This window comes from Agelaius phoeniceus, chromosome 2, assembly GCF_051311805.1.
Source record: "Agelaius phoeniceus isolate bAgePho1 chromosome 2, bAgePho1.hap1, whole genome shotgun sequence".
Taxonomy (NCBI): Eukaryota; Metazoa; Chordata; class Aves; order Passeriformes; family Icteridae; genus Agelaius; species Agelaius phoeniceus.
This window is the reverse complement of record NC_135266.1, coordinates 73,538,093-73,564,034: the sequence shown is the minus strand read 5'-3', so window position 1 is coordinate 73,564,034 and position 25,942 is coordinate 73,538,093. Positions and strand designations below refer to the sequence as shown.

Below are 25,942 nucleotides of genomic sequence, written 5' to 3'. Positions count from 1 at the left end.
CTTTGGTAGCTTTCTTTTCCAACTAAGCACTTGTGAAGATCTCAAGAGATCTAAGATGCTGTAATGGTTAGCATTTTTGAAGTATAAAATCATAATTATTTGCAGGCACATTCAGCCTGGTGTTTCCCAGGCTGTGTGCAGCAGCAAGTTTTCTGACAAAAGAGGCTCCTGAGTGGTCAGTAGGTCATTGGTTTCCTACTGTGCTGCTGCTGGAGGGGCTTGCAGTAAAAAATGGAATCCTGCAGGTCTCTGTGCAACTGGGTAGAGCATCTGGGATGTCTTTAAGTAGCCCTGCAGACCACTTTTGGGTAACTGCTGGTTTGGTGGAGTTGGGACACTCCAGTGATGTGATTTGGTCCAAACCCACTAGCAAGACTTGGCATCTTGTGTGAAATCCCAGTACCCAGTTAATGGGAGTTGCTGCAGAACCTGAGGAACATGAGATGTTTTAATGTCTTGCCTTGCAGTTGTTAATGTCCAAATTCAGAAAGAGTCTAAGTATTTGATAAGAGCATTTGGATGGGAAAAGAAATTCATGTTATATTTTATGACTTTAGCTCTCTTTCCTCTGTGTTTTTAGAAAATAACAAATTTTTACATTTCCTAATCTAAATACCAAGAAAGATAGACAAATAACATAACTGTAATTTATTGTCAGTAAACCCTGTTGTTCAGTTATCTTCAAGTATTTTGTGAAGAATTTTTGACTTTTTGCCAATCTGCTTTCAGTAGTCTGAAGGTTGTGGAATTATGAGTTGGGTGTTGTGGTTTTAAAATTGTTAATTTTTTTGTCTTTTCTAGGATTTAGAAAATGATGTAGCTTTTCAACAGGCAGCAAGAACAAGTCATGGAAGAAGACCCCCTGTAAGTACCTTTTAAAACACTGAGCATTAATGTAGATCTTACTATGTAGAAACACTAATAATTGACATATACAGGTTTTAATTGGTGGGGTTTTTTTGTTTGGTTCTTTTTTTTTTTCCCACCCAGGTGACAGCCAAAATTCCTGCTACATCAAGTCCAAGACCTCTAGCTACTGGATTTGGGGCAGGTTTTTGTTCTGTTATATCCTTAATGAAAATGTCGTTTACAAAATAGAAATGTACCATTTAATTCCATGCACAAAGTGAGCCCTTCTAAATTAAGAATTTCATTCCAGTGAACTGCATCTGTTTATTGGTTATAATTCACAGTTTTGCACTTGGTCAAGGTTACTGGTTGTTTTTATTTTCTCCTGAACCATGTGCAAATCTTCTGTGCTACATGAGACATTAGAGTGCAGGGTATTAATTGGGTTCACTTGCAGGGGAAACTGAATAGGTTGTTATTTGAGCTCGGGAAAGTTTTCTGGAAGTTAAGGTGAAATCAAGTCTTGAAGAATACAGGCTCTGAAACATCTCTAGTTGAATCAGAAAAAGTTGGTTGTGTTCTTTGGTATACTTAGATGTATTGATAAAATAAATCTGCATGAAAACATAATTTAACAGATTAATACAGTGACAGATTATATCAGCTCTACACAGAATTTTACTGAATTATTTTGTGTAAATTACTTGTTCAATTTGAAGCTAGCAATTTCAATAATTCAATAATGGAAAGTATGCTGCCTCAGATAATTTTCTGTGTACTTCTTTTTAAAAGAGCTGACAGCAGTATCCAAATACATAGAAAACCTTTGTTGTGAATTTGTGCTAACTGAAGTATTCAACATCATTAAGTCTGCCAGGAACTGGCAGTATATTGCATGTGAGTAACATAAATGGGAACTTTGCTATAAACTTATGTGAGAGTTAGCTCAACTTTTAAAATTTTTTAGTGTTTAGAAGACAGTATGTAGGCTTCTTGTGCTTTGTGAATGACAATTTCAAACAACTTACTTATTTTTGTAGTCAAAGGCAACTTTAACTTCATCTATGGGGAGACCTATGACAGGAACTATACAGGTAAAAGTTCCAATATTTGCATTTTATATTCATTTGGAACAATGAATTTTTTTGATAAGTGTTAGATACAAGTATTTAGAAGTTCATTGAATTAATACAAATTATTCCCCTTTAATTTGTCCTTTTTTGAACATAGTACTGTCAGAAAGCATGAGGGTAGTGATGTGTGTTTTATTTGAGCACAGATTTGGAAGCAATAACTGTGTAGTAGTTTCTAATGCTTACTGACATGCAATGAACAATTTGTCATTAAAATAATATATATGAATATATAAAAATGATGTCTGTATTGTCTACAACATATTTTTAGTGAGAATATTTTAATATATCTTCTTTATTTGAGGATGGGATTTCTCGACCAATGACAGCAGTGCAAGCTGCAGGTTACACTAAAGCAGCTGTGAGAGGTATGGTTTGTAGAAATCACCAGCTGCCACAGGGAGATGTTATTTTACAGTTTTCAGTACTCTGTTAATTTTTCAGGTTCTTCATTTGATCCTCTTGGCCAAGCAAGAGGTCCTGCTTCACCTCTGGAAAAGAAAACTTCAGACAGGTTTGTTCAGTTCTGCATTACATTCTTTCAAAGCATTAACAGCCACAAAAAACCAGCCATGCATAGAGTTTAAAAACATCCAGGCAGTTACAAAAACCTTGAGGGGCCAAACTCTGAACTTGGTGGAATAATGCCACAAACATTTGTGCATGTGTTTGGCTGACTTTCAGGAGCATCTGATTTCAGTGATTTCTAGTTCTGACTCGCTTAGAAATTTGGGTGTAGCTGTTGCCACACAAATGAGCTGAAACTTGCAGGCTGGTGCCAGCTTGGGGAGTTCGCTCAGAAAATCCTTGAGTTTTCCAATACCAAAGTTCTGTTCCCCAAATAGCTAAACAGGAATAGGGAATCCTATTGAAATGTTTAGTTATTTAGCAGTGGAAAAAGTCTAGAAGAACCACAACTTTTTGTCAGAATCTGCATTTGCAGATAACAAGCAGTGCTTTAGAATTATGTATGCAAATAAAGGTTCAATTAATTGCTTTTAATATGATATTTCATTTCATTAGTGTTTGATATAAAAGCTCATCTGTTGTTTTCTAGTTACTTCTGAACAAATTTGATTTGTGAAATTTGCCTATCTGTACTGTTCTTGTAAGAGGATTTATGTTTTCTTAGGTCTCTGTTCTCAAATTAAGGTGTGAATGTGATATCTTTGGGCTATCTTCTCTGGGCATAGTTTCACACAATACTTTCTTTGATGAGAAAACCAGTTAGTTGTGACATGTGATATGTTATTGTGTTGTTTTATTGAGAATATAATGTGTAAAAGCTTAGTGTTTGCAGTTGCATTACTTTAGTGTTAATGCTTTTATTGTTATTTTTATTTTAGTTTAGAAGAGAAGATGAGACAGTTGGAAAAAAAAGTGAATGAACTGGTTGAAGAAAGCTGTGTTGCCAATAGCTGTGGAGACTTGAAATTGGTAGTTTTTCTGACTTTCACTTAATTTCTGCTGTAATTTGTATAGATAGATGTTTTGAAATGACTTGCAGTCAAATGTTTAAAATTATTAAAATAATTTTAGTTCTAAATTTATTATGCTCTTCTAGTTTAGTGATACCTTGCTTTGCTGAAAAAAAAAAAGTAGAAGCTGTATTTCTGGCATATATATTTGTTAAGATTTGAGTGTTACAAAAATTCCCTTCTGCCTGTGTCCATTGACCTCTTCACATGGGTCTGATGGATTAGTTGTACTGGCACAGTTCTGGCCAAGGCTATCTAGCATTTGATGGTTCCTATGTATGATCAAAGGTTACCATGGATAAGGAACTATTTCCAATGGAGAGTTTGAATGTATTTGTTCTGCTATAGAGGATGTTAGAGCATTGTTGTGCCACTGAGTAGTGGCTAATTAACTAATCTATCTTGTTAGTTTTTCCGGAGCCTCTTGCATATATGCTCAAGAATGTATGCTCTTGATGTCAAAGGGATTGTTTCTTATGTAAATTGTATCAGACAACTCCAAGGATGTTGGATGTCCCATAGGATGTTTGTTTCTGCCAAGTCCAGCAGAATATCCATTTTCCTGCAAAAGTCATCAAAGTTGTGAACTCATTATCTGAAAAATAGCCAAGTTGGACCTCCTATCATAAGGACTAGGAATCAAGCTATATCTTGAAGTGCTTCTTCCACCACTGCCTCCAAATAGCCACCTTGAGTAGTAACTGTTACTTTCTTAATCGTTGTATCCTTGTGGAGGTGCACGGGACTGCTAATGGCACTTACTACACCCAAAGGTGTTACTTATACAAAGGATATTGACACCAGTCTGCAGAGAATTATAATTGGGTACATAATTACACAGCTAAGCAGACTTAGATAACTGTATGTGTGCTTAGTGCTAATTAAAACTTCAGTGAGTTATAGTGCTTTTTTCAGGCAGTTGGTGCAGTCTGTTAGCCAAAGAAAATAGACATGAGTGTATTCTCTTCATACTTGTTTTGAATGTATTTTCATCACCATGAGTCTGTAAGATTCAAGGCACTGTTAAATTCTAGTATTTTGTTTAAGGCTCTGGAGAAAGCAAAAGAGGCTGGAAGACAGGAAAGAGAATTGTTGAGACAACGTGAACAAATCGCTCCCCCAGAAAGTATCAACTTAGACCTCACTTACACAGTAAGTGCTTAGAAATCTTCAGTGACTGGAATGTTGCTAAAAAACCACCTGAGGAGAAATGTCAGTGTTTCCTGAAGTGTGTGTGTCTGTGTTGTAATGCTCCTGGCAGTGTACAGAGGGGATCCATTCATGTCATCGAGTCCATTTCCATGCAATCTCAAATGCCAGAGAAACCACATAGTCTACGTTAAGTGGAACAGAATTTCCATGAATATGTATTTCATTTATTTATTCACATGTAAAACCTGCATATCAAAATACAGCAGATGCAGACCCTGTATTTCAGAAATAAATAGCCTAGAGACTGTAATATGCCAAGAGGAGAAAACAAAACAAGAAAGATAAGATGCTGCCTTTAAATTGAACTATTAAGTGACCGAGAATGTGTTACATTAAATAGGATATAGTAATATTTCTGAATCTAAAGGTAGGTATCCAGATTTACACTATGGTTTTCAAATAGTAAACTTTTTTTTTTTAAAAGCATACAATATGCATAAAAATGCTTGAGAGATATTTAAATTCATACTCCAAGTAGTGCTGTAGAGACAATTATTAACAATTAATATATTGAATTAGGCAGACCTGGTAATATATTTTACCATGAAGGTCAGAGTAAAACTGTGGAAAAAATGCAGAGCTATTTTATCTGACACCAACAGAACTTCTGTTGTGAAACAGCAGTTTGGAAAAATTCTCCCCTTCTAAACTGAGTGACCACAGGCAATAATACCATTTTCCACATGTTGGGAGTCATAAATTACACAGTTTCTGAGAATTATCTTGTATAAATATCTTTTAATAACCTTGCATTATAGCACTGTGTTTACTTAGGCCCATGTAGCATAACTTTGAATGCTAGTAATTTATGTACAAAAATAAAAGAATTGTCTAGAATAAGTAGCTTTTAAACTTGTTTCCTCTATATCGATTTGCAAGAACAAAGGAACATTAAAGATGGGAAGCTTACAAATGGTAAAGACAATAGTTCCAAGGTAAAATTAACTTGAAATCTGTAATTCCAATTTTTATAGGTTCTCCTCAATCTGGCCAGTCAGTATGTTGCTAATGAAATGTATGCTGAAGCACTGACTACTTACCAAGTTATAGTGAAGAATAAGATGTTCAGCAATGGAGGTAGGTTGTATCCCAAAGTGAATTAAAACTGGTAGTCAGGCATTCACAGTGAGGACTGCATCTGCATGGTGCTGAAACTCAGAGAACTCACTTCTCATGTCTGCCACTCAGAGTGGATGACAGATATTCATAATCTTTGACTTGGAGAGCCAAACCACATTAGATTATACTGACTCATGAAGTCTTTTCTTTCCACAGACTAAGCTAAACATAAAAACAAATACATAATTTTCTCATGTCACACATGCTATGTGGTCTTCTCTTTTACTATTTTTTTCTCTTTTGACTTGGCCTTTTAGTATTTTGCATATCTTTGAGACTCCTACAGTGGGTTTCTTTTTTTTTTTTTTTTCAGAGATGCTTATTTGCAGTTTCTTCCTGGAGAGCACTATAAATAATCACTACTTCATCCCTCTATTCAAAATCAGACTACATCTTACATGATAGTTCTGTTCTAGGTTTCATCACTACTTCATCTTCTCTCTCATCTTCTCTTAAGTTAAATTCACAGAAGACAGTTCTGTGCAGTGCAGCTTTAAAAGGACATTGCTATCCTATAATGAAGACAAATTTATTAAGGTGATGTTCTACTCTGTCACTTTGAAACACTTTTAAAATGTTGTAACTCATTGACTCCTTTTGATAGGTATACTGAAGGTAAATATGGGAAATATTTATTTAAAACAACGGAACTATTCCAAAGCTATCAAATTCTACCGTATGGCTCTAGACCAGATTACTAGTTCCCACAAACAGATGAGGTAAGTTTTTTCTAGGAGTCATGCTTATGAAATACAAGTTTTCAATACAGTATGATTTAGTAGTTAAAAATATAACCTAAACATGATTTCTTACTTAGGATAAAAATAATGGAAAATATTGGAGTTGCATTTATTAAAACTGGCCAATACGTTGATGCCATTTCTTCATTTGAAGAAATAATGAGCATATCCCCAAACCTGAAGGCAGGCTTCAACCTGATCTTATGTTACTTTGCTATTGGAAATGGTGAGCAAATGAAGAAAGCCTTCAAAAACCTCATCGAAGTTCCCTTGGAAGTGGATTATGAAGACAAATACATTTCATTAAATGTAAGTTTGAAAACTTAAACTGTGTGTTTATATAGTAAATCAGGAGAAAGAAGGAGAGATAGTGATTGCTTGGACTGTACTGAATATGGAAATTGATTAGTATCTGAAATAACTTTTTTACCAGCATGCATATTAGTGTGGCAGTACTGCTCAGATGTGTAAAATAATGAGAGAACATTTAAATCTCTATTTCCTCAAAAGAGATGATGTACATAAAACCCACACCACAAGATTGTCTTCGTAATGATTTTGCTGAAATTCATTTGGGCTTACTTACATAGCTCACTTACTGCTTTACTAATAAAGCCTCTTATCTGGCCTTATTCTCAAGATAGCTCAGGAGCCCAGCCCTCAGGGGGACAGGGTGCCCGGAACCAAGCTAGCTCGAGGCCAATGGCCGCGGGCCAGCCACCTTAGCAAGCTCGGTAGTGATCAGCTCTATAGTGGTATCAGCTCTCTTAGGATTTCAGCTCTTGCTTGCTAGGTGGATTGCCCTTGGCTGAAGCTGCAGCAGACGGCGAGAGAGAGAGGAGGAGAGGCGCTGGCTGCTTCCACAGAGATGGCTTTATTGGGGAAGTCTGCCAAGGGTGCCAGTGACAGCTCTTCTTCTGTCAAATGGGATAAAGGGTGCCCCTTTTATAGGGTTCAGGGGGATCCAGATTTCACCAATAGTAAGGGTTTAGGTATAGTGACCTATAGGGTTACAGAGAGAGACAGGAGCTCCTGTTGCTGTCTCAGCATTCCTATTGTTCAGTTCTCCATGGAGCTTTACCTAAGTCTGTGGGGTTTACTGCACTTGACCATCTTCATTTCTATAAAATTTTAATAAAATATTTATAAGGTAAATAAAGGGAGCTAAATAATAAGTGGATTTATGCAAGTTTCCTCAAGTGAGTGTTAATAAAACTTGTAATATTGTAGTGTTATTTTACAGAAGAAAACTATAGTGACATTTACAGATTACTATTTTAGTTTATTAGACTTTGCTGGAAACTTCCTTTGACTTTCCACGATGCTGAAGAGAGGAAAAAATAGTTTAATAGGCTTAGGGTCACTCTTAGAAAAATCCACTGTAGAAAGATCAAAGCTTTTATCTTCTAGCAGTCTTTTTTTCAGTGATGCAAATCTTTCAGTCCTAAATATCAAATACATAACTAATCTTCAAACTGTTTGCAGCCTAAGAGTAGCTGTTGTTTCTTATTGTCATAGCATAAGGAAATAAAATTTAACATACAAAGAATACAGATATATTTATTGATACATATGTATATATTTTAATACATTTTATATAATTTCTTCTATTAGAAATTATATAAGAGTAAGGATCATTAAGCCTTTGAATTAATTGAGGACTATGTAAGATCATTCATTGGAAGAAAGCCTTGGGACAGCAAAAGTTATTTCTAAGGGTAGGCAAGCTATGGTTTTAACAGACATTACAAGTTCTCTATTTTTTTTATTAAGAGGTCAGAGAAAAGATCACAATTTCCTTCTGGTCTTTATTTTGCATAAATCTATGATCTGTCCCTAATAAACAAGGAAGGGGTGGCTACCTAACATACCCTGCATAACTTCTTTTAGAGCTAACAGAGATGTGTGATAGAAGCCAAAAGATGATCATACAAGTTATTGTAACAAGGAGGTAGCACAAGTCCTTATCTGCTGAATACCACAGCAGTTCAGCAAATGCTTATTTTTAAGCATGAGAATATTGTCAGTGTGATCTGCAGCCTTTCTGGTCTGATACACATGACAGGAACTACATCTGTTAACAACCTTAATGTGAACCGTGACAGCACACATGAGCAGAAAAACAGTATTGAAGCAGTTGTAATGCCAAATTTCAGAGTACATGGTTAGAAAACTACTTTTAACTGAAGCTAGCTTTTGCAAATGTGGAAAGTAAGTGATATTATAGACTATTTATTTTACATCAATTTGTGTTTGCACTCATATTGTCTATAAAATAAATAAAATTTTTGTATACTGATATAATTTACAGTTGTTTTGTCCCCCTCCAGGATGATCTACATACAAATCTACTGATTGAAGCCATTAAAAATGACAGTTTAAGTCAAATAGAACGTGAGAGGTAATGGTGGACTCTGTTCTTTCTTGACTGTGGTGCCTTGAATTTTAGCTCCTGGAAGGATTATCAGTCTTGTCACCTGTCCACAGCTCTTGTTACAAAAGTGTCCTCCCAATTCTTAGGAAAGAACATGCTCAGAAGAGCCAGTTGGATCACTCAGTTCAGTGTACTGCCATAGAGTATCTATCCCACATGTTACAGGGTACAGTACTCAAAACTTGCAGCTTTTGAGATTTTTAAAAAATACATCTAGTGTGCAGTGAAAGGAAAACAGAAAAAACTAAGAGCTTAATCACGATACAGGGGAGAAGTGCTAACAGAGAACTGGTAGCATTGACTTCTGAGATTTGTACTGAGTGCAGGAAGAAGGCAGAACACATTTTGGTTTGTTTTTTTTCTTTTCTATACATGTTTTTGAAATTATGATATAGAATTGTATGCACATATAGAGTCATTTGGGTTGGAAGGGACTTCAGAGATGATTTGATTCCAGCCCCCCTGCCATGGGCAGGGGCACTTCCCACTAGTTGAGGTTGCTCAGAGCCCCATCCAACCTGGCCTTGAACACTTCCAAGAATGGGACATCCACAGCTTCTCTGGGCAGCCTGTTCCAGTGCCTCACCACCCTGACAGTGAAGAACTTATTTCACATTTTGTGTTGTGTTTTTGTGGTTTTTTTTCCTTTAGGAAGTCCTTGGCAGAGGAATACATCATGACAGCTGCTAAACTCATTGCACCAGCAATCGAGACATCTTTTGCAGTAGGCTATGACTGGTAAGAGTCAAGTGAGGCTTCTTTTTGTCTAAACTGTGTCAACTCTTGTGCTGGTTATGAACCAATTCAGAGATGGAAGCAGCCTGGGAAAAACAATTCTCTGTGCATCTCAAACAGCAACCAGGCTATTTTCAGTTTGCCTCCTAACACAACAAAGCATTAGAGTGTGTTCTGTCTTTAAAAGTAATTTATCATCAAATGCCATCTCTTAATTGCACATTTTGTGGTGTTCTGAACTCACACAAAAAGTTCAAATTCAAAATTGACAAGCTTTTAAAAGTCTCAGCAGACAAATGCTATATGGAAGGCAGTGATTCCTAGTCTATAAGGTTGGGGATGGCATAATGAAGACTTGGAGTGCTTAAGAATTTTGATCACTCCATAGAGTCGTTATATAAACTACTGGAATCTAAATTTTAAGAAAGATTTGTTTGAATTTCATTTATGAACTTAATGTTTTTAAATATAAACTTAATCTACCATTTCTTAAAACGCTTACGTAAATGTACACAGTGATAGGCTGCTGACACAGTTCCTCATTTGGACTTTATTTTTCAATGTACAGCTTAGCTTTTGCTTTCTGTGATATTTTCTACAGCAGCATACTCTTTTCTTTAAAACAAATTCAATTAGACACACTTCCTATAATGACCGTATAAAAATTGCTAGCATAAGTTTTTCAAAATTTATTTTTAGCTTTTTATTATAAGGGCTTCCTTTAATATTTTTTGTATTTTAATAGCATTGGAGAATAATAGTATGCATGCAAATTAATGTTGTGTATTGCAGGCACAATATTACTAACATATATGTTAATATTTGGGCAGTGAATAATGTTTGATGGGAAAAGAGGACTGTCCTTGAGGTTTGTGGCCTGTTAGGATTATTCTGAAATTTTGCAGGTCCTATAATTATAATTCACTAGGAAAGCTGTTTACACTAACAGGAAACAATCTTCTCACACAGACATGTATTGTCTGCTAGAGACCACAAGGTGGTGTTTGATGTTTTAATAATAATATTTATAATCTTAAGATTTCTCTACTTCTGCCATTCTGAATTATCAGGATTTAAATAATACGTCTTGTGAAAAAATAGGTTGTTGTTTTCTAATTTGTTAGCATGAGCAAGTCAGATTTGTTTGCTCTGTATCTTGTTTTTTGTTCAGAAAAACTGGAAAAGGTTGTCAGATACTCAGTTTTCTTAGTGCTATCCACAGAATACTTGTCATGGAGTAACACATTCTCAAATGTGTTCTGGCTAATTGAACAGCTTTTGCTGAGATCTATGGGATTGTTTTTTGGGTATCAGGACAGATTTACTCTTTGTTATTTTAAGCTGAGGTATTCAAGCCCAATGAAGAAGTTTAACTGGCAGCTTAAGTTTAGTTTTTCTGATTATTATCTTTATTATGGGTCCTCTGAGTATTAAATGTACTTTCAATCAAATTCATTTTATTTAGAGAAGTAAAGTAGGGACAAATACTCTTCAGAGTTCATAACTTCTTACTTAAAATGTGACATTATTGGGACTATTCTGTCATATTTCATAAAGAACAGTTGGATGGTTAGATCTCATTGCATTTTATGGTTAAAAGATGTTACAACTGACTGGTGAAAATGCTTTTTTGATGTTGCAAAAACATCTGTAATAAAAGAAGAAATTACCAATTTTTATTACAACTTTTTCTCTAATATAAAAGGCATTTGTCTAAAGACTGTCCATGTGCCAAACCAATTATAGCACCAGGCAGTTTGTTGTATTAAACTTCTGTTGGCAAAATAGCCAATTACTAAAAGGAAAGAAGGTGGCTTTCCACCAGTTAATAAAATAGTGGAAAGTGTTAAGGAAGCATCCCAGAAGTTGTTCATTTATTGTGCCTATTTTCCAAATGTTTGAGAGAACAGGATATGCATGCAATAAGTAAAGGTCTTACTTAAATGATCAGGCAGCTGAAAGCAGATCACACCAAACCATGGAAGGTGGTGGCTGTGAGTGAACATCCAAACTGTCTGCTGCCTTCTGTTCTGCACTTTTTTGCAGAAAACCCTAAGCCACAACTTACTGGGGAATGGCCAGAAAGAGACTTATTATTATGACTTGATTAGTGTTATGATGTAGCTCAGGGACACAGTCTGTAGTCTCTGGCTTTGTTCACTAGTATTTTTTATAGGTTAGGTAATATATGCATCAGGAGATGAAATTTGAAAAAAACACATTATAACTACATTATGGAATGTAGCCAAAGAAAATGGCTTGAAAAATAATTTTTGTCAGTTTTTGACATCAAGTATTGCTCAGTGATAGAAAATAAAGTGATATTTAGGCAGCTGACTCAAAAGAAACAAGAGTTAGCAGAGATACTGTAATTAGGGTAGGTTATAGGACTGAAATATTCTTACAGGTATTTTTAATCAGAGTGCTCTTTGCCACTGTGAAGAAAGATTACCTAAGAAAATTCAGTTTGGAAAGCAAATTAGCTGAAAAAAATGTAACTTGGAGGTATTTGTATAGATGCATTTTGTTTATCTTCATGGCTTGCTTTCTGTTGCAGGTGTGTTGATGCAGTGAAAGCTTCCCACTATGTGGAATTAGCCAATGACCTGGAAATAAATAAAGCCACTACTTACTTGAGGCAACAGAATTTTAACCAGGTATAGTAACTTCTCACATTAGTACTTTTCAATACTGTATTTGCCCTTTAGTACTTTTCAATACTGTATATACCTTTGTTAGCCACAGCATATTTTTTGGCAAGAGAAAGTGTGATTTATGCAAATAATTATTATTTTGATGCTGATCAGTAAAATAACTTTATAAAAACACTGGCAAGAGACAAATTTTATCTAAATGAAATTTCTGCCATGGAAGTTTGAGTGAATAAAATGCATTTCAAAATCAAAACACCCAAGTGTAGTTTTCTTCACTGGGTGTCCCAGCTGTCATTGCAGTTAATGGAACTCAGGTCAGTACAGTCAATAGAGACTAGAAAGTCTTTGCTAATCAGCCTGGGGGTGTTTTCATTAATATGAGCTAATCTCTCTCAATTAGGTTGGCTATAGTACCAGAATACATGCAGCTGCACCTGCTTTGTATAGTTACTGTTTATGCTCTGGTATTCTTGCAGCTCCCCATGTGCTACAGCATTCTCTAATATACTATAAATTGTCCTTATACTTTAATTGGCTCTTCTGTCATTCCATTACGTACAAGGCTTGGTTTGGAATTTGAGTAGTTAGAAAAAAAAGCTTCATCTGACCAAAACCAAACTTGGATATGTGACAGGATTTGACATGTTTTCTTTTAAAATGCACTGGCTGGTACATTCAGTGATGGGAATGCTTCATAAATAAAAAGGAATAGAGCAATCCCCAGCTGTGCATGAGTGGCAAGAATTATGGTAGATCATATACAGCAAAATTAGAGCTGAAGCTGTAGATACCTGTTATCTTCTAAGGTCATTCATATTCCCACATCTTGGAGGGATGCACACAGGGCCACATGCTTAACTTCAGCCTGCTTTTACTTCTCATATTTAAGCTTTTCTGGTTTCCTGAGCAGCTCTTGCTCTCCCTGTCTGCCTTGTCCTCTTCTCCTTCCCTGTTGATACAGCAAGAGAGTTATCCTGTATTATCCTGCATGTCTGACTATTGTGGTTTAACCCCAGCTGGCAACTAAACCTCACTCACTCACTCACTCACTCACTCACTCACTCACTCACTCACTCACTCACTCACTCACTCACTCATACCCTGCCCTGCCCTGCTGGGATGGGGGATAGAATCAGAAGAGTTAAGGGGAGAAAACTCATGGGCTAAGATAAAGACAGTGTGATAGGTAAAGCAAAAGCTGTGCACACAAGCAAAACCAAGGAATTCATTCAGCACTTCCCATGGGCAGGCAGATGTATTCAGCCATCCCCAGGAGAGCAGTGCTCCGCCATGCATAATGGTGACCTGGGGAGACAAGCAGCATTGCACCAAACATCCCCTCTTCCTCCTTCTTCCCCCACCTTTATATGACACCTCCACCTGGGGGTCTGGGACCTCCCTTTGATCAGCTGGGGCCAACTGTCATGGCTGTGTCCTGTCCCAATTCCTTGTGCACCCCCAGTCCACTCACTGGTGGAGTGGGGTGAGGGGCAAAAGAGGCCTTGGCTTTGTATGAACCCTGCTTAGCTAAACCTGTGTTATCAACAGTTTCCAGCATAAACCCAAAACAGAGTCCCATACAAATATTTATGAAAAGAATTAACTATCCCAGCCAAAACCAGCCCATTGAAACCTTTTCTGAGATCAGGAAGCAGTTTGAGAGTTTGCAACGATTTAGTAAAATCTGGTAGCTTTACTGATGATACCTTTTGAAGGGTGAGAATGTTACAGGTGGGTAAAAAGTCCGATGATCTCGAGAATTTATTGTTTCAATGGTAATTTTTTGTGATTTCCAGTTAGTGTTCAGTATAGGTTAAAAAAACTAAAATCAGTTCTCAGGGATAAAATGAGGTACAGAGATTGTTGGTGTTTTGTGGAGTACTTCAATGGAGGGAGAGGGAAATCTGTTGGAAGTTAGGAGTAAGGGGAGAAGAACCTTTTTACTTGGATTATGTGACAGAAGACCTTTAACCTGCACTGGAACCACTAAACAGTAGAGTGGGGCTTCAAAATGGAGATTGCAGAGCATCTTTATATTTGTTTTGTTCTAATAAAACTGCAGCAGACATTTACATTCATCCTGCCTGTCTGTTTTTCATATATTTCTTAACTCACAAACTGCTCAACACACCTTTGGCTAAATAACAAGAATGGAAACTTTTTGAAATACTCAGTTCCAAGGCTGAAGTTTTATTGCATCTTTAAAAAAAAAAAAACCAAAACAAACTGGAATAGATTTCTTAGATTTCTCCTGCTACAACAATGGGCTGTATGGGTTCATCATAATGAATATATTATTTTAAAGCAGTCCTTGCACTTAAAATATAAAATAAAATTCAAAGGAAAATTACCACATTATGTTTAGTTGTGTGTATAAAATACTTCGATTTTTTTTAATATCAAAGAAAAACTTTGAAAATTAATTTAAAAACAAAATTCTGCACGTTAACCATGCATCATTTTAACATCTCTGGCACACCCTGCTGGAGTCAGACAAACTGCTTTGAAGTTTAACTTCTATAACCAAATAATTTAGATACGCTGGAAGCAACTCACAAAGAATAGTTTGGATAGTCTGTGTTTTGATTGTTGAACCTAAGTAATTGTTATTGTTGGGATTTAAAAGTTAGAATTTCTTTAGAAATCTTTAAATGTAACTGATGATGCAGTGCTACCTTACAAGGACATAAGGAATATTGCCTATGGATTTTCATCCTCATAAGTGGGGGCTCATCCTAGGACTCATAATTGCTGAAATGGTTCAAGAGACCCATAAAATAATTTACTAGTAAATAAATTGAGTTCAGAATTGTGTGAACTTTTTGTTATACATGAAAAGGGCATTTCTGTCAGGTCTTTATCATCCAAGGTGCCATTTAGCAGTACAAGCAAAGTAAATAAATCAGATACAATGAGAAATGGATTTTCAGAAAGTAACTTTGAACTGTAAAGCTCTAAATGATCCAAAAGTTAATTCCATGAAGAAGCAAATCTTTGCTTAAGAGTACCTCAGATATAGTAGTGTTACATCTGGAAATATTTGGGATTATTCCCTTCTTAGAGAAAATCATAAATATATATATATAAAAAGTTTAAAAGTATAGTTACAAGTCTTACATTTCTGAGACCACAAAATCTAGAGCCTAACTTTTGTAATGCTCTTCTTGATTGAAATTGGTGTGTTTTTAAAGAATTTTCTATTAGAAGAATATTGAGATCATTAATAGTTCATAGTTCTTGGGTAGGATGTAGTTGACTGAATCTATGAACTACATTCAGCTGTATATATTTTGTCATTTTGCACATCATTAGTGCAGTTACAGTTTTTGTGTAGAGTAACTGTGAAAACTATGTATGACAGACAATTAAAACTTCTCTTTATGTTTGTTTTGGCATTTGACATACAGTGTCATGCCTTTGCTTTGATATGTAAACAGCGGCTTAAAGATTTCATGCAAAGGAGGAAAGAAACTGTTGACTTGCTAATGTTGATGGTTAAATTGTGGTTGCCACATTTGTGTTGTAATAGATGATGGAACTGGGCTCACTGTGATATTCTAACAGTTTGTGTTGTTAATATAAATATTTAGCGTAAGGGAGACAGGTTTATTTAATAATTTAGTCTGCAGTTACAAATGTATTCCATAGTCAATGAGAAGAAAAAGCTGCCTTTTATATCAGAGGGATTTTTGTAGTTTATTTGCTATAAATATGCTCCTTTTTTTTGGTCTATAAACATGTTTATTTTGGAGTTTATGAAATTTAGTTTTCATATTCAAGTTTTAAAAAAAATCTTCTAGTCTCAAGTTTCACATTTGAGTACTTCCTAAATTTAGACAGTTGTCATCTTCTTATTATACAAAACAAAGGCACATTGAAATCCAGTCCTACCCTATTGTGTGTATTTTTTTATATAGTGTGTTCTTTTTTGGATTTTTGATAAAGGTTTTATGTCAATTCTTTGGTTTTCACTTAAAGAACTAGAAAAATAGGCATGAGAATTTTCATTAGTTGACTAGATTAAAAGCAAATCATCTAACACTGCATTTTGTACATATAGAATTGTCAGATACCTGTAGTTCACAGTAGCCTTATCTAATCTAAATTTTGGATAGGTAATAAATAGCCAATATTATTGAAATATTGTGATGAAAATTAATATTGTATAAATATAGATACAATTTTGTGTGTACATGCTCAGAAGTGTGTGTTACAAGCTCTAGTAATTATCATGTATGTGAGCATATGAGTTGATAATTTCAGCTGTTTGTTACTGTTTGTCAATGCTTTCTGAAAGGATTTTGGAATAAGTTCACTTCAGTGTGAAGTAAGTTGTTTCCAAATTATTTCTAGGCACTGGAGACTTTGAAAATATTTGAAAAAAAGGATAGCAGAGTAAAGAGTGCAGCTGCAACAAACCTTTCATTCCTTTATTATTTGGTAAGTGTTTGCTTCAACAAAACCAGTTAAGAACTGTGGTTTATGTAGCAACCTCTGTGTTTTTGTAGCAATTTCTGTGTCTGCCTAAATAATCTCTGTAAACAAGAAGAAACTGCACCTTAGAGTAGTTATTCTGGAACACCAGTTGGAATTTGGATCAGATCCCTTTGTATACTGTTGATGGGAAGCAGAGTGAGATTGAGCCCCAGGCCACAGGAACATGCTTGCAGTTGGATTTGTGCAGAAGTTCAGTGGCTGGATTTAACACATTAAACTGGGAACCCCAGCTGAACTTCAGAAACGTGTGAAATAGGTAGCTTAGGCAGATGTGTTTGTGTATGAAGTTTGTAGGGTATGGATTTTTTAAAAATTTTTTTTTAGTCAATGCTACTTTATTGCAACAGAGAAAGCTTGCAGACTGCATGGGACAGAGTGGCAACTTGAAAGAGATGATCTACCTTATGCAAATATATAAGAAGTATTTTAGGACGGAGTAATGGGGTTGGTTTTCATCCTCAATCCCCTGAAATTCCTGGAAGAAGCCATAGCTGCAAGTTACTTGACAAATTACTAATACAATGTTTGTTTTGTTCATGTAGGGGAATGAATTGGAACAAGCAACTAACTATGCAGATTTAGCAGTAAATTCTGATAGGTACAATCCAGCAGCTCTAACTAACAAAGGAAATACTGTTTTTGCAAATGGAGACTGTGAAAAAGCAGCTGAATTTTATAAGGAAGCTCTCAGGAATGATTCCTTATGCACTGAAGCACTTTATAATCTTGGTAAGTCACAGGTGCTATTGTGATTTAGCTTTTGACTGAAGGTAACACTAGTGTTTCTGAGAATCCGTCTTTGAAAGTTTTCTTATAGAAATATGTGTGAATTTTTATTACTTTATTGAGTGATTTATGTTATGGCAAGGTATTAAATTGTACTACCTATCTGTTCTGCAAAAAAAAAAAAAAATCCCAGTGTTAACATAATTAGTAATTGCAGATGAATAAGTTACTTTGAAGATTAAGAAATTCATATACCTATTAAAGGGATACCAGTTTCAGCATTATTAAGCCATCAGTCATTCTCCTCTAAAAGCCTTGCCTTTCCCTCATTAAGCTTGTTCAAAAAATGACATTACATAAGTTCTTGGTCTTTGTTTGGGTTCATGTTCCTTGTGTTTACCAGTTTGGTAGGTCATGTTGGCTGATAACAGTTCTGTGCATGGCTCTCACAAATAGAGAGTTCTTTAAAGTCAAGGCAGGTACACTGCCTCCAAGTACTGAGTTCCTCTTTTGCTTTTTGTGGTTATCCTTTCAGTTAATATACTGAAGTAATCTGTGTCTCATTATATTAATACTGTAACCTTTATTTTTTAGGTTTAGCTTACAAGAAGTTAAACAGGATAGATGAAGCTTTGGATTGTTTTCTGAAACTCCATGCAATCCTTCCAAATAGTGCCCAAGTCCTTTACCAGCTAGCAAGCATGTATCTTTTTCTGGCTTATTATAAGGAATGGTGGTTTTAGTAAACTCGTTTAATCCAAAATACGTGTTTCAGTCATGTCAAGGTGATTTAGAAATTTACTATGCTGTCCATTATAGTAAGAACGATTTATTATCTGATGTTTGTAAGAAAAATGAGAGCAGAACTTAACCCTTATTGAATATTTCCAGTGAAGCAGGTGAACAACATTAAGACTGCTCACAGTGCAGGGATTAGATTTACACAGTATTAAATTGTGTCATGGAATATTTAAAATGCTGCTGGTTTTGCTATGAAAATACAGATGTAAGCACAATTAAGTAAAATATTTAAGAAAAAATATATATAGCTAATAAATGTGAAGTTCTGTTCTGAAAGCTGTTTTCAGATTAGTTAGTGTATGTGTAAGAAAATAATTGTCTCCCAGCACTGCAGAAGCTCAACAGATTGAAAAGCTGAGGGAAGAGATTGGCTTTGCACATCACCAGTGATACCCTAAACTATGAGCTTCTTTAACAATGCTTCTGAGGATGTCCAAACTGTAAAAAAATCCTCCCCAAGGCAGAACAGATTGCAGCTGATGTACTACACTTTTAAGAATAGTGTAGGTAATAAAAATATATTCTAGTCAGTAAAATAAGTAACCTCCAAACATATGAAAGGGCTCCGATCTCTTTTCCATGTAAACCCCTTTATGGCAGCACAAATGGCCCAACAGCTCTGTATCCATCTGGGGAAGAGCTTCTCTGCTCCACTGCTATGTAAAACTGCTTTCCACCAATTCTCAGAAGCTTCTTCAGTGTCAGGTAGGATGGAGTAGAAACTGAAAAAACAGGTTGGGCAGTAGCTCCAGCTGATACTGCCAGAGCTCTGAGCCATTGTGCCATTCAGGAGGGAAGAGCACACTGCAGGCTGAGTTACAGCTAAAATTGCTGTTCTCTGGACCAGAATAGTCTGGACTGTGCTCCTTAGACATACAGCAGAAAACACCCCTGCTGGCAAAAGGCTGTTCTTGGAATAGCAATTTTACCTAATCACTTTAGAACAAAATGCTGCTAGTACAGAAACTAGCCAGGTTGTAAAGGCTGCAAATAAATGGCCTGGCTCTCACACTTTGTTCATATAAATGAGGAAGTCAAAGTCAGATTAGTGTCAGAGAGAGAGAGAGGACAAGTGAGCCCAGAGTTCTGTTGAGTCCAACATGATTCTAAGGTGAAAGAGCAGACAAAGTCTCTTAATACTTTTCTTCTTCTAGCATAAGAAAAATATTTCTGATACAAATTAAATTATGAAAACAGTGTGGAAAAAAAGAGTCATTGTATCTTCCCACTACAGTGACTGGTGTAGTGTTCAGCATATGGATTGCATTAGGTAAAGTATTAGGATTTCTAAATCAAACTACCATTGGCATCAGTCCTTGACTGAGGAAAACTCAGATACCAGATCATGGAAGATCCCAATCAAGCCATAGAGTGGCTGCTGCAATTGATCAGTGTAGTACCAACTGATCCACATGTACTTTCAAAGCTAGGGAATTTATATGATACTGAAGGTGATAAATCCCAGGCTTTTCATTATTACTGTGAGGTAATTTTGCTTTTTCAATGCACTTTGTCCTAAGTAAAGAAAAATTTGCCATAGGTTCCTATATCAAATTAATAATTGATTAATTTAAACATTATGAAATGTCATCCAAAAAGAGGATGAAAAAGAGATACTGGGGGAGAGTTAACAAAATCTGATTTTTGTAGTCAGATCCTAAGGAAACATAGGTTATGTTTTCATGTGGATATTGGCCTCAGACTTTCCATTTTCTTTTATGTAGTCAGTGTTTACATTGGGACAAAATAAAATTGGGATATAATAGAAGTAATTTTAGAGGTGTGTAATGTGGCTGAGTTGATTGGAAGCTGTGTCTGTATAATATGGAGATACATATAGATTGTGTTTTGTTTATGCCTGGAAGTTTTTATATATATTTTAACAGTATAGCTATACATTATGTATACACAGTTGCCTAAAGATAGGCAGCTTCTTTCATTTCAAACCAGCTGTACTACTGTCTACAGTTTCTAGAGGTTCTTCTGTGTTAGAAATGAGAATAAGACAGAAGTGTCTGGTGCAATCTGAGAGTTCTCTTTCTTTATCTGTGCAAAGTGAGGATGACCAAATCTGTGTTGCAATCTGAATTACCAGCTGAGTTGTTCTTGATGATAATTTTGTTGCCTATTTCAAAGGGAATTTTTAAAAAGCTGAAAATGCTATTCATGTAGTTATGTACAGAAAGGAATGCTTTGGGGTGAGTTTTCCAGCAGACTGATGTGAATGTGGAATTGCACACTTATTAGTTAGCATTGTTTAATGTTTTAGGTAAGTTATTCATACATAGATGTGATTTCAGTAAATGTTTTTGCTGTTACAAGCTATTTAAAATACTATTTCAAATAAGGCTAGATGGAAAATGTGACAGGCTCATCTGGGATAACTTCTAAAAAGCATTCTGCAATTAGAAAACTTAGCATGCTTTTTTTCTGCCCCCCCACCAGGATCACTTAGTGTAGCACACTACTTCCATTCATTTATATTACATGTTTTGGGCATCTGGAGAATTAAATACTTGAGTAAGATATTCCAGAAGCAACATACAGATGTTGTTTATCACTAAAGTTGTGTGGTTTTTCACCTTTCCTATTTTGTCAGTCATACCGGTATTTCCCTTCCAACATTGAGGTCATTGAGTGGCTTGGAGCATATTACATTGACACCCAGTTCTGTGAAAAAGCCATTGAGTACTTTGAAAGGGCAGCACTTATCCTGTAAGTAGTTATTATTCTATGCCTACTCAAATTTCTGATTAGACATCTATCAGAATACCTGGAGATAAATCAGCTGGATAACTTTAATACTAGAAACAAACAGCAGGATTAAGAATATTTGTGATATTTTTAAATTTTCTCAACTTTCTGCTCATTTACAGTGTGTTTTTGCTTTTACTGTGCATTTCAGTGTTAAATAAAATCCTCCACTGGGCCCAAGAGAGAGTTAGCTATTAGAACCTATTTTTCTCTATTATCTGCAATTAAACACAACTATGAAATGGAGAACAGTTCTCCAAAGCCACCAAGACCTCTTTCTCTGTGTCTTCATGTGAAATATTTCCTTTCTATTGTTTTATTATGCGGTGAGGATTTGGTGGTTCAGATGAGTGCATGTTTTGACTGATCTTACTGCATTTCCTCTTTTCCACATGACTTCTATTTCCATCAAATAAGGCATATAAGTAAGCAAAAATGTGCAGTGCTGTACTATCAGTAATCAGTGAAAATAAATTGACAGGCTAAACTGATCCTGATAAAGATATTTGAATTATACTGAGTTTAGTTCAACAACTTAATTGCTGAAATTGTTCTTTAGCAGAATATGATGCACTTGAGTAAGTATATAGGTCATATACTTTATTTTAGTTCAGAAAGGGACCTCACTAGAGAATGGTTTATAAATAAAATTTGGTCAAATTTAAATTTGGAATCCAGAGTTCAAAGAGAATTCTAAGAATACACATACACAGTCTTTTTATCTGGAAACAAATATATGTCTATAGGTTCATGAAGAATTTTGTGTTAATAGATGAACTAAAATTCACTCCCAATAAGTGCGAATTTCTTTATTTTGTGTTTTAGGAAAACTATGAAAAATTATGCAAAACTCTGTTATGGCTTCTCTTGTGATGATCTAAAATTTGACATTCTTTTTGTTCTTGAATCTCAATGACATGTATATACAAAACACCATGTGAACAAAAAATCATACAGTATAATTCAAGGAAAAATGATTCTGCATGTAGGTTGTAAGAAGTTCAGTAAAAAACTTTCAGTAAAAAATCCTAACTCTGGCTTTGAGATGCTTGGGTTAGAGTAGATCTTTAATTACAGATGAGAAAATCTAAGGTTTAATTGAGGATTAAAAATGAAAAAAAAAATAGATTTCATTCAAATGGTGGTATATTTATAAAGAAATAGAGAAGTACTTTAGACAAAAATACACAGGAGAGCTGACAGAAATCACAGTTCACACGTTTCCCAGCATTCTTTTCCCTACAAATACCGGCCACCTTAAAAAATCGTTTTAGTCAAGCTATGAGATTTCATATGCTGGCATCCACGGCCTTCTTAGAAAATTTGGAAAGAAACAGCTGAGAATAAGGGAAATTATTTCACAATCTTGTTTTGGCAAAGATTTAAATATTTTGTGCTTCATGTCGCAGTCGCTCCATGCATTAAGTATGTGGATTGTAAAGTACTTATGAAGAATTGGCATATTAAATTCTTCAGTATAACTTGTAATTTATCTGTAATACAGAAAAATGTTTTCTCTGTGGGAGGAGATTTTTTTTTTGCTGTTTATTTGGTATTAAAAATAGAGACTAGATATGCTAATTGGTAAATATAAATGTAAATGTAAATTGCGACTAACTTTAAATAAAGTTGCATTTTAAAATTATATCCTTGTTTTAACTGTCAACAGCATTTTTAAATTTTATTGTTTAATGTATTCAGTGTTTTAATCACAATAACTACTTTTTAAATTGCATTCTAAGATAACTTGTTAGACAATGAATTGGGAAGCAGTTTTTCACTATTTTATTTTTCCTAGCACACTGAAGTCTATCCTTAATAAAAGGACTTAGTGTAGTTAGTACTTGATGCTGACAATTTATTCTCTCTAGAGTTTTCATACTGAACTGAGTAATAACTTCGATTATGGTGTGTGTTTCACTGCCTTTGTTTGCAGGAGACACATTCAGCTGAAGCTAAAAAGGTGCAACATTTGTATTTCATGAACTTACTTGGCAACTAGCAGGCAAACAGATTGCTTAGAGTTAAAAATGGCCTGTGCTATTATTAGAGAGGAAAACTGAAGAGGATAAGTACAAAATTATTCTGAAAATGTTAACTGACGGTCCCTTTTGGATATGCTACTATTCAATTGTAAGCCACATGTGCAACATTCTTTGGCTCATGCTTACACTGTTAACATGAAAATTTCCTAATTTTCACATTGTCTTTGTAAAAATGATGAAAGAGTCCAACAGTTTTATTGCACATGCCCAAGCATCTCAAATATTTTCTCTGACCATACTGTCACCATTATGTGCTAAAAAGAGAAGGACAGGCAGCAGCTAGGACATCAAGGTGATAGCACAGAGGAGGAGCCACAGTTCAAAGCTGTGAGTAGGGACTGTGTTTCCTGGCAGGAATCCATGGCCAGTGTGGGATCCTAGTGATGGAACCTCCTCAGAATACAATTTAGCATTTTGTTCCTCCCCCATTGCATGGTTCTTTATCTCTGACAAAGATTAGTGGTTCACATGTCAGGTCTACTAATTGTGTCTGGGCACAGAATCATGAACCTGAGAAAAACTCTTAATATGGGACTGAAAATGAGTGACATGGAGTCCTGGAAACAGGTGTGTGATGCAGCAGTGTGTGAGCTGAGCAGGATACATTCTTTCTAGGAAGGCAACATGCACGGTGAAACGTTGATTAGTAGATAAATAGTAGGTCTTTACCAGTGCTATGCAGATTATTTTGCTCATTCATTGTTTGGCAGTGTACATGATTTTGTTTTATTTATATGCAGGCCAACACAAGTGAAGTGGCAGCTGATGGTTGCCAGTTGCTACAGAAGAAGTGGTAAGTTCTGTAACTTTTTTGTTATTGCTTTCAGGTTTGTAACATTCTTTTGTAATTCATTGAGGTTGTTCAGCTAGGAGAATAATGAGGGTTTCATGGGAAGGATGGAAACAGACTAGGGTCTGCAGTTCCAGGTCATGGAGCAACAGTTTTAAACTGAATAAGAGTAGACTTACACTGGGCATAAGGGAGGAATTTTTCATTGTGAGCATGGTGAGACACTGGAACAATGGTGTCATAGAGGAAGGTCAAAAAAAACCCCCAAAAATCAGTAACCTCCTCCTCATTAATTCTGTTATTTACAGAGTAATTTGGACTGTTTTCAGATGCTTTTAATTTTTACTATCCATTAATAAAGAATGTTAAGTTTGGTCTTATCAAATTTGGTCCTACAATATTAAATTTACTCTTACTATAAAGATTAATTGATGTTAAGGTGTTCCAATTTCTTGTCAAATATTCTTTTTTATGTGTGGATAGGAGATGTTTGTTTTGTTTGCAGGCAACTACCAGAAAGCTCTGGAGAAATACAAAGTCATTCACAGAAAATTCCCAGAGAATGTTGAATGTAAGTTATCTCATTCTGTGGTGCAACTATCAAAGGAAACTTTGTTACATTGAATAGGTGTGTTAGTAATCATATGATGTATTTTTCATATAAAAATACTTCCATTAACTAATATTTTTATTCATGCTAATGCTGCATGGTTTTTGTGACAACACTGACGCGTGATCTAAGAAATATGAGGGTAATGCTGAAGAAGAGCAATGAAAAAAAACTTTAACTGAGTTGCATTGGATGAGTTCTTTCTCATACATATGTCCTAGATATTATAACTATGTTACTCATTTAATCTTTCTTATGAAAAATATATGTACTTGTACTTTTAGTTCCTGCTAGTTGAAATTCCTGCTGTGAATTTCTAGATACAAGAAAATCTTATTGCTAAGTTTTATCAAAGTCATGGTTTCCAAAAAAAAACATTGAGGGTGAGATTTTGTTGCTGGGTTTTTAACTATAGCTGGTCTCCCAGTCTCTGGAAAATCCATAGAGGATTTCAAACTAAACTGCAGGAAACACAACTTTGAAGAGTAAGACACTTCGCAAAATCAGTCACACCTGTACTGTAAATAAAAAAGCCCTGTAGAAAACAAGGGTTGTCAGTGGTTGTGTAAACATTCTCTTCCATCCCACACTGTGCCTCTCAAATTCCAAAATACAAGGTTGTCGCCAATGAGTCTGTGCTTTTAGATGCAATGTGGGACGAACAGCCATTGTATTTTATTTTAAAATCATATCATTCTGCTTTAACAAATTTATTGTTTTTTTAAAGAGGAATCACAGCTCTCTTGTACAAGTGAAATTCAGTACTGTAACTCCTCCAAGTTATAAGCAAAATATCATGTTCGTGTTGGTCATACATATTTCAGAGGGGCATTTAGTAAACCTTTTAGAATGCAAATATGTTTCTGAATGCAGTTTCTACAAATTTCACAAATGGAGGCAGGAGTTAGGCAAGACAATTTTACTGATTTAAGTTTTCTACTGCTGAAACAATGGTTCTTCCCTCATCCATCCCTGAGCATGGGCTTCCTAAACCAGCAGAAAACTAATTTAGCACAAAATGAAATAACATGTTTGTGAAAGCAGTCTGGAGAGAATGGATCATGTCCTGCTTGTTTCTGCTTCAGTTCTTTGAAAGGAATGTTAACAAACACATAGGAATACCAACAATGTTTTCAGAGTTTGGTAGAGTGTCTCAGGAGAATGTTTTTCAGGGATTCTTTTAGTTCAATCATACAGTTACATTTGATTTTTATGTCAGCTTTGTTGGGGTTTCTTAATTCTATAAATATTACTCTTTGAAAATCAACCACAGACAGAGGAAAAAAAACATTTTGATTCACTTGGCATTTGCAAAATTGTTTTCAACAAAATTCTCTTGATAGCATCTCCTTAGTAATATTGTAG

The 25,942-nt window shown here is 35.3% G+C and overlaps 1 protein-coding gene across 3 annotated transcripts in view; it reads left to right on the top strand.

Moving 5' to 3' along the window:
• IFT88 (intraflagellar transport 88) overlaps window positions 1-25,942 on the top strand; it is a 43,499-nt gene that overhangs the window by 1,194 nt on the left and 16,363 nt on the right. Inside the window, exons 3-22 of one of the 3 annotated variants that reach the window (XM_054654586.2) lie at window positions 802-864; window positions 991-1,047; window positions 1,890-1,943; window positions 2,287-2,350; window positions 2,427-2,496; window positions 3,329-3,419; window positions 4,508-4,612; window positions 5,647-5,749; window positions 6,396-6,510; window positions 6,609-6,840; window positions 8,862-8,932; window positions 9,617-9,703; window positions 12,258-12,357; window positions 16,708-16,794; window positions 17,394-17,580; window positions 18,172-18,280; window positions 19,714-19,864; window positions 20,978-21,093; window positions 23,918-23,970; window positions 24,473-24,538. In XM_054654586.2, coding sequence (XP_054510561.2) covers window positions 802-864; window positions 991-1,047; window positions 1,890-1,943; window positions 2,287-2,350; window positions 2,427-2,496; window positions 3,329-3,419; window positions 4,508-4,612; window positions 5,647-5,749; window positions 6,396-6,510; window positions 6,609-6,840; window positions 8,862-8,932; window positions 9,617-9,703; window positions 12,258-12,357; window positions 16,708-16,794; window positions 17,394-17,580; window positions 18,172-18,280; window positions 19,714-19,864; window positions 20,978-21,093; window positions 23,918-23,970; window positions 24,473-24,538 — 1,981 coding nt within the window. Of the gene's footprint in view, window positions 1-799; window positions 865-990; window positions 1,052-1,889; window positions 1,944-2,286; window positions 2,351-2,426; window positions 2,497-3,328; window positions 3,420-4,507; window positions 4,613-5,646; window positions 5,750-6,395; window positions 6,511-6,608; window positions 6,841-8,861; window positions 8,933-9,616; window positions 9,704-12,257; window positions 12,358-16,707; window positions 16,795-17,393; window positions 17,581-18,171; window positions 18,281-19,713; window positions 19,865-20,977; window positions 21,094-23,917; window positions 23,971-24,472; window positions 24,539-25,942 lie in introns of those variants that run through there. The other 2 variants (XM_077173885.1, XM_077173883.1) reach the window with 2 other exon arrangements.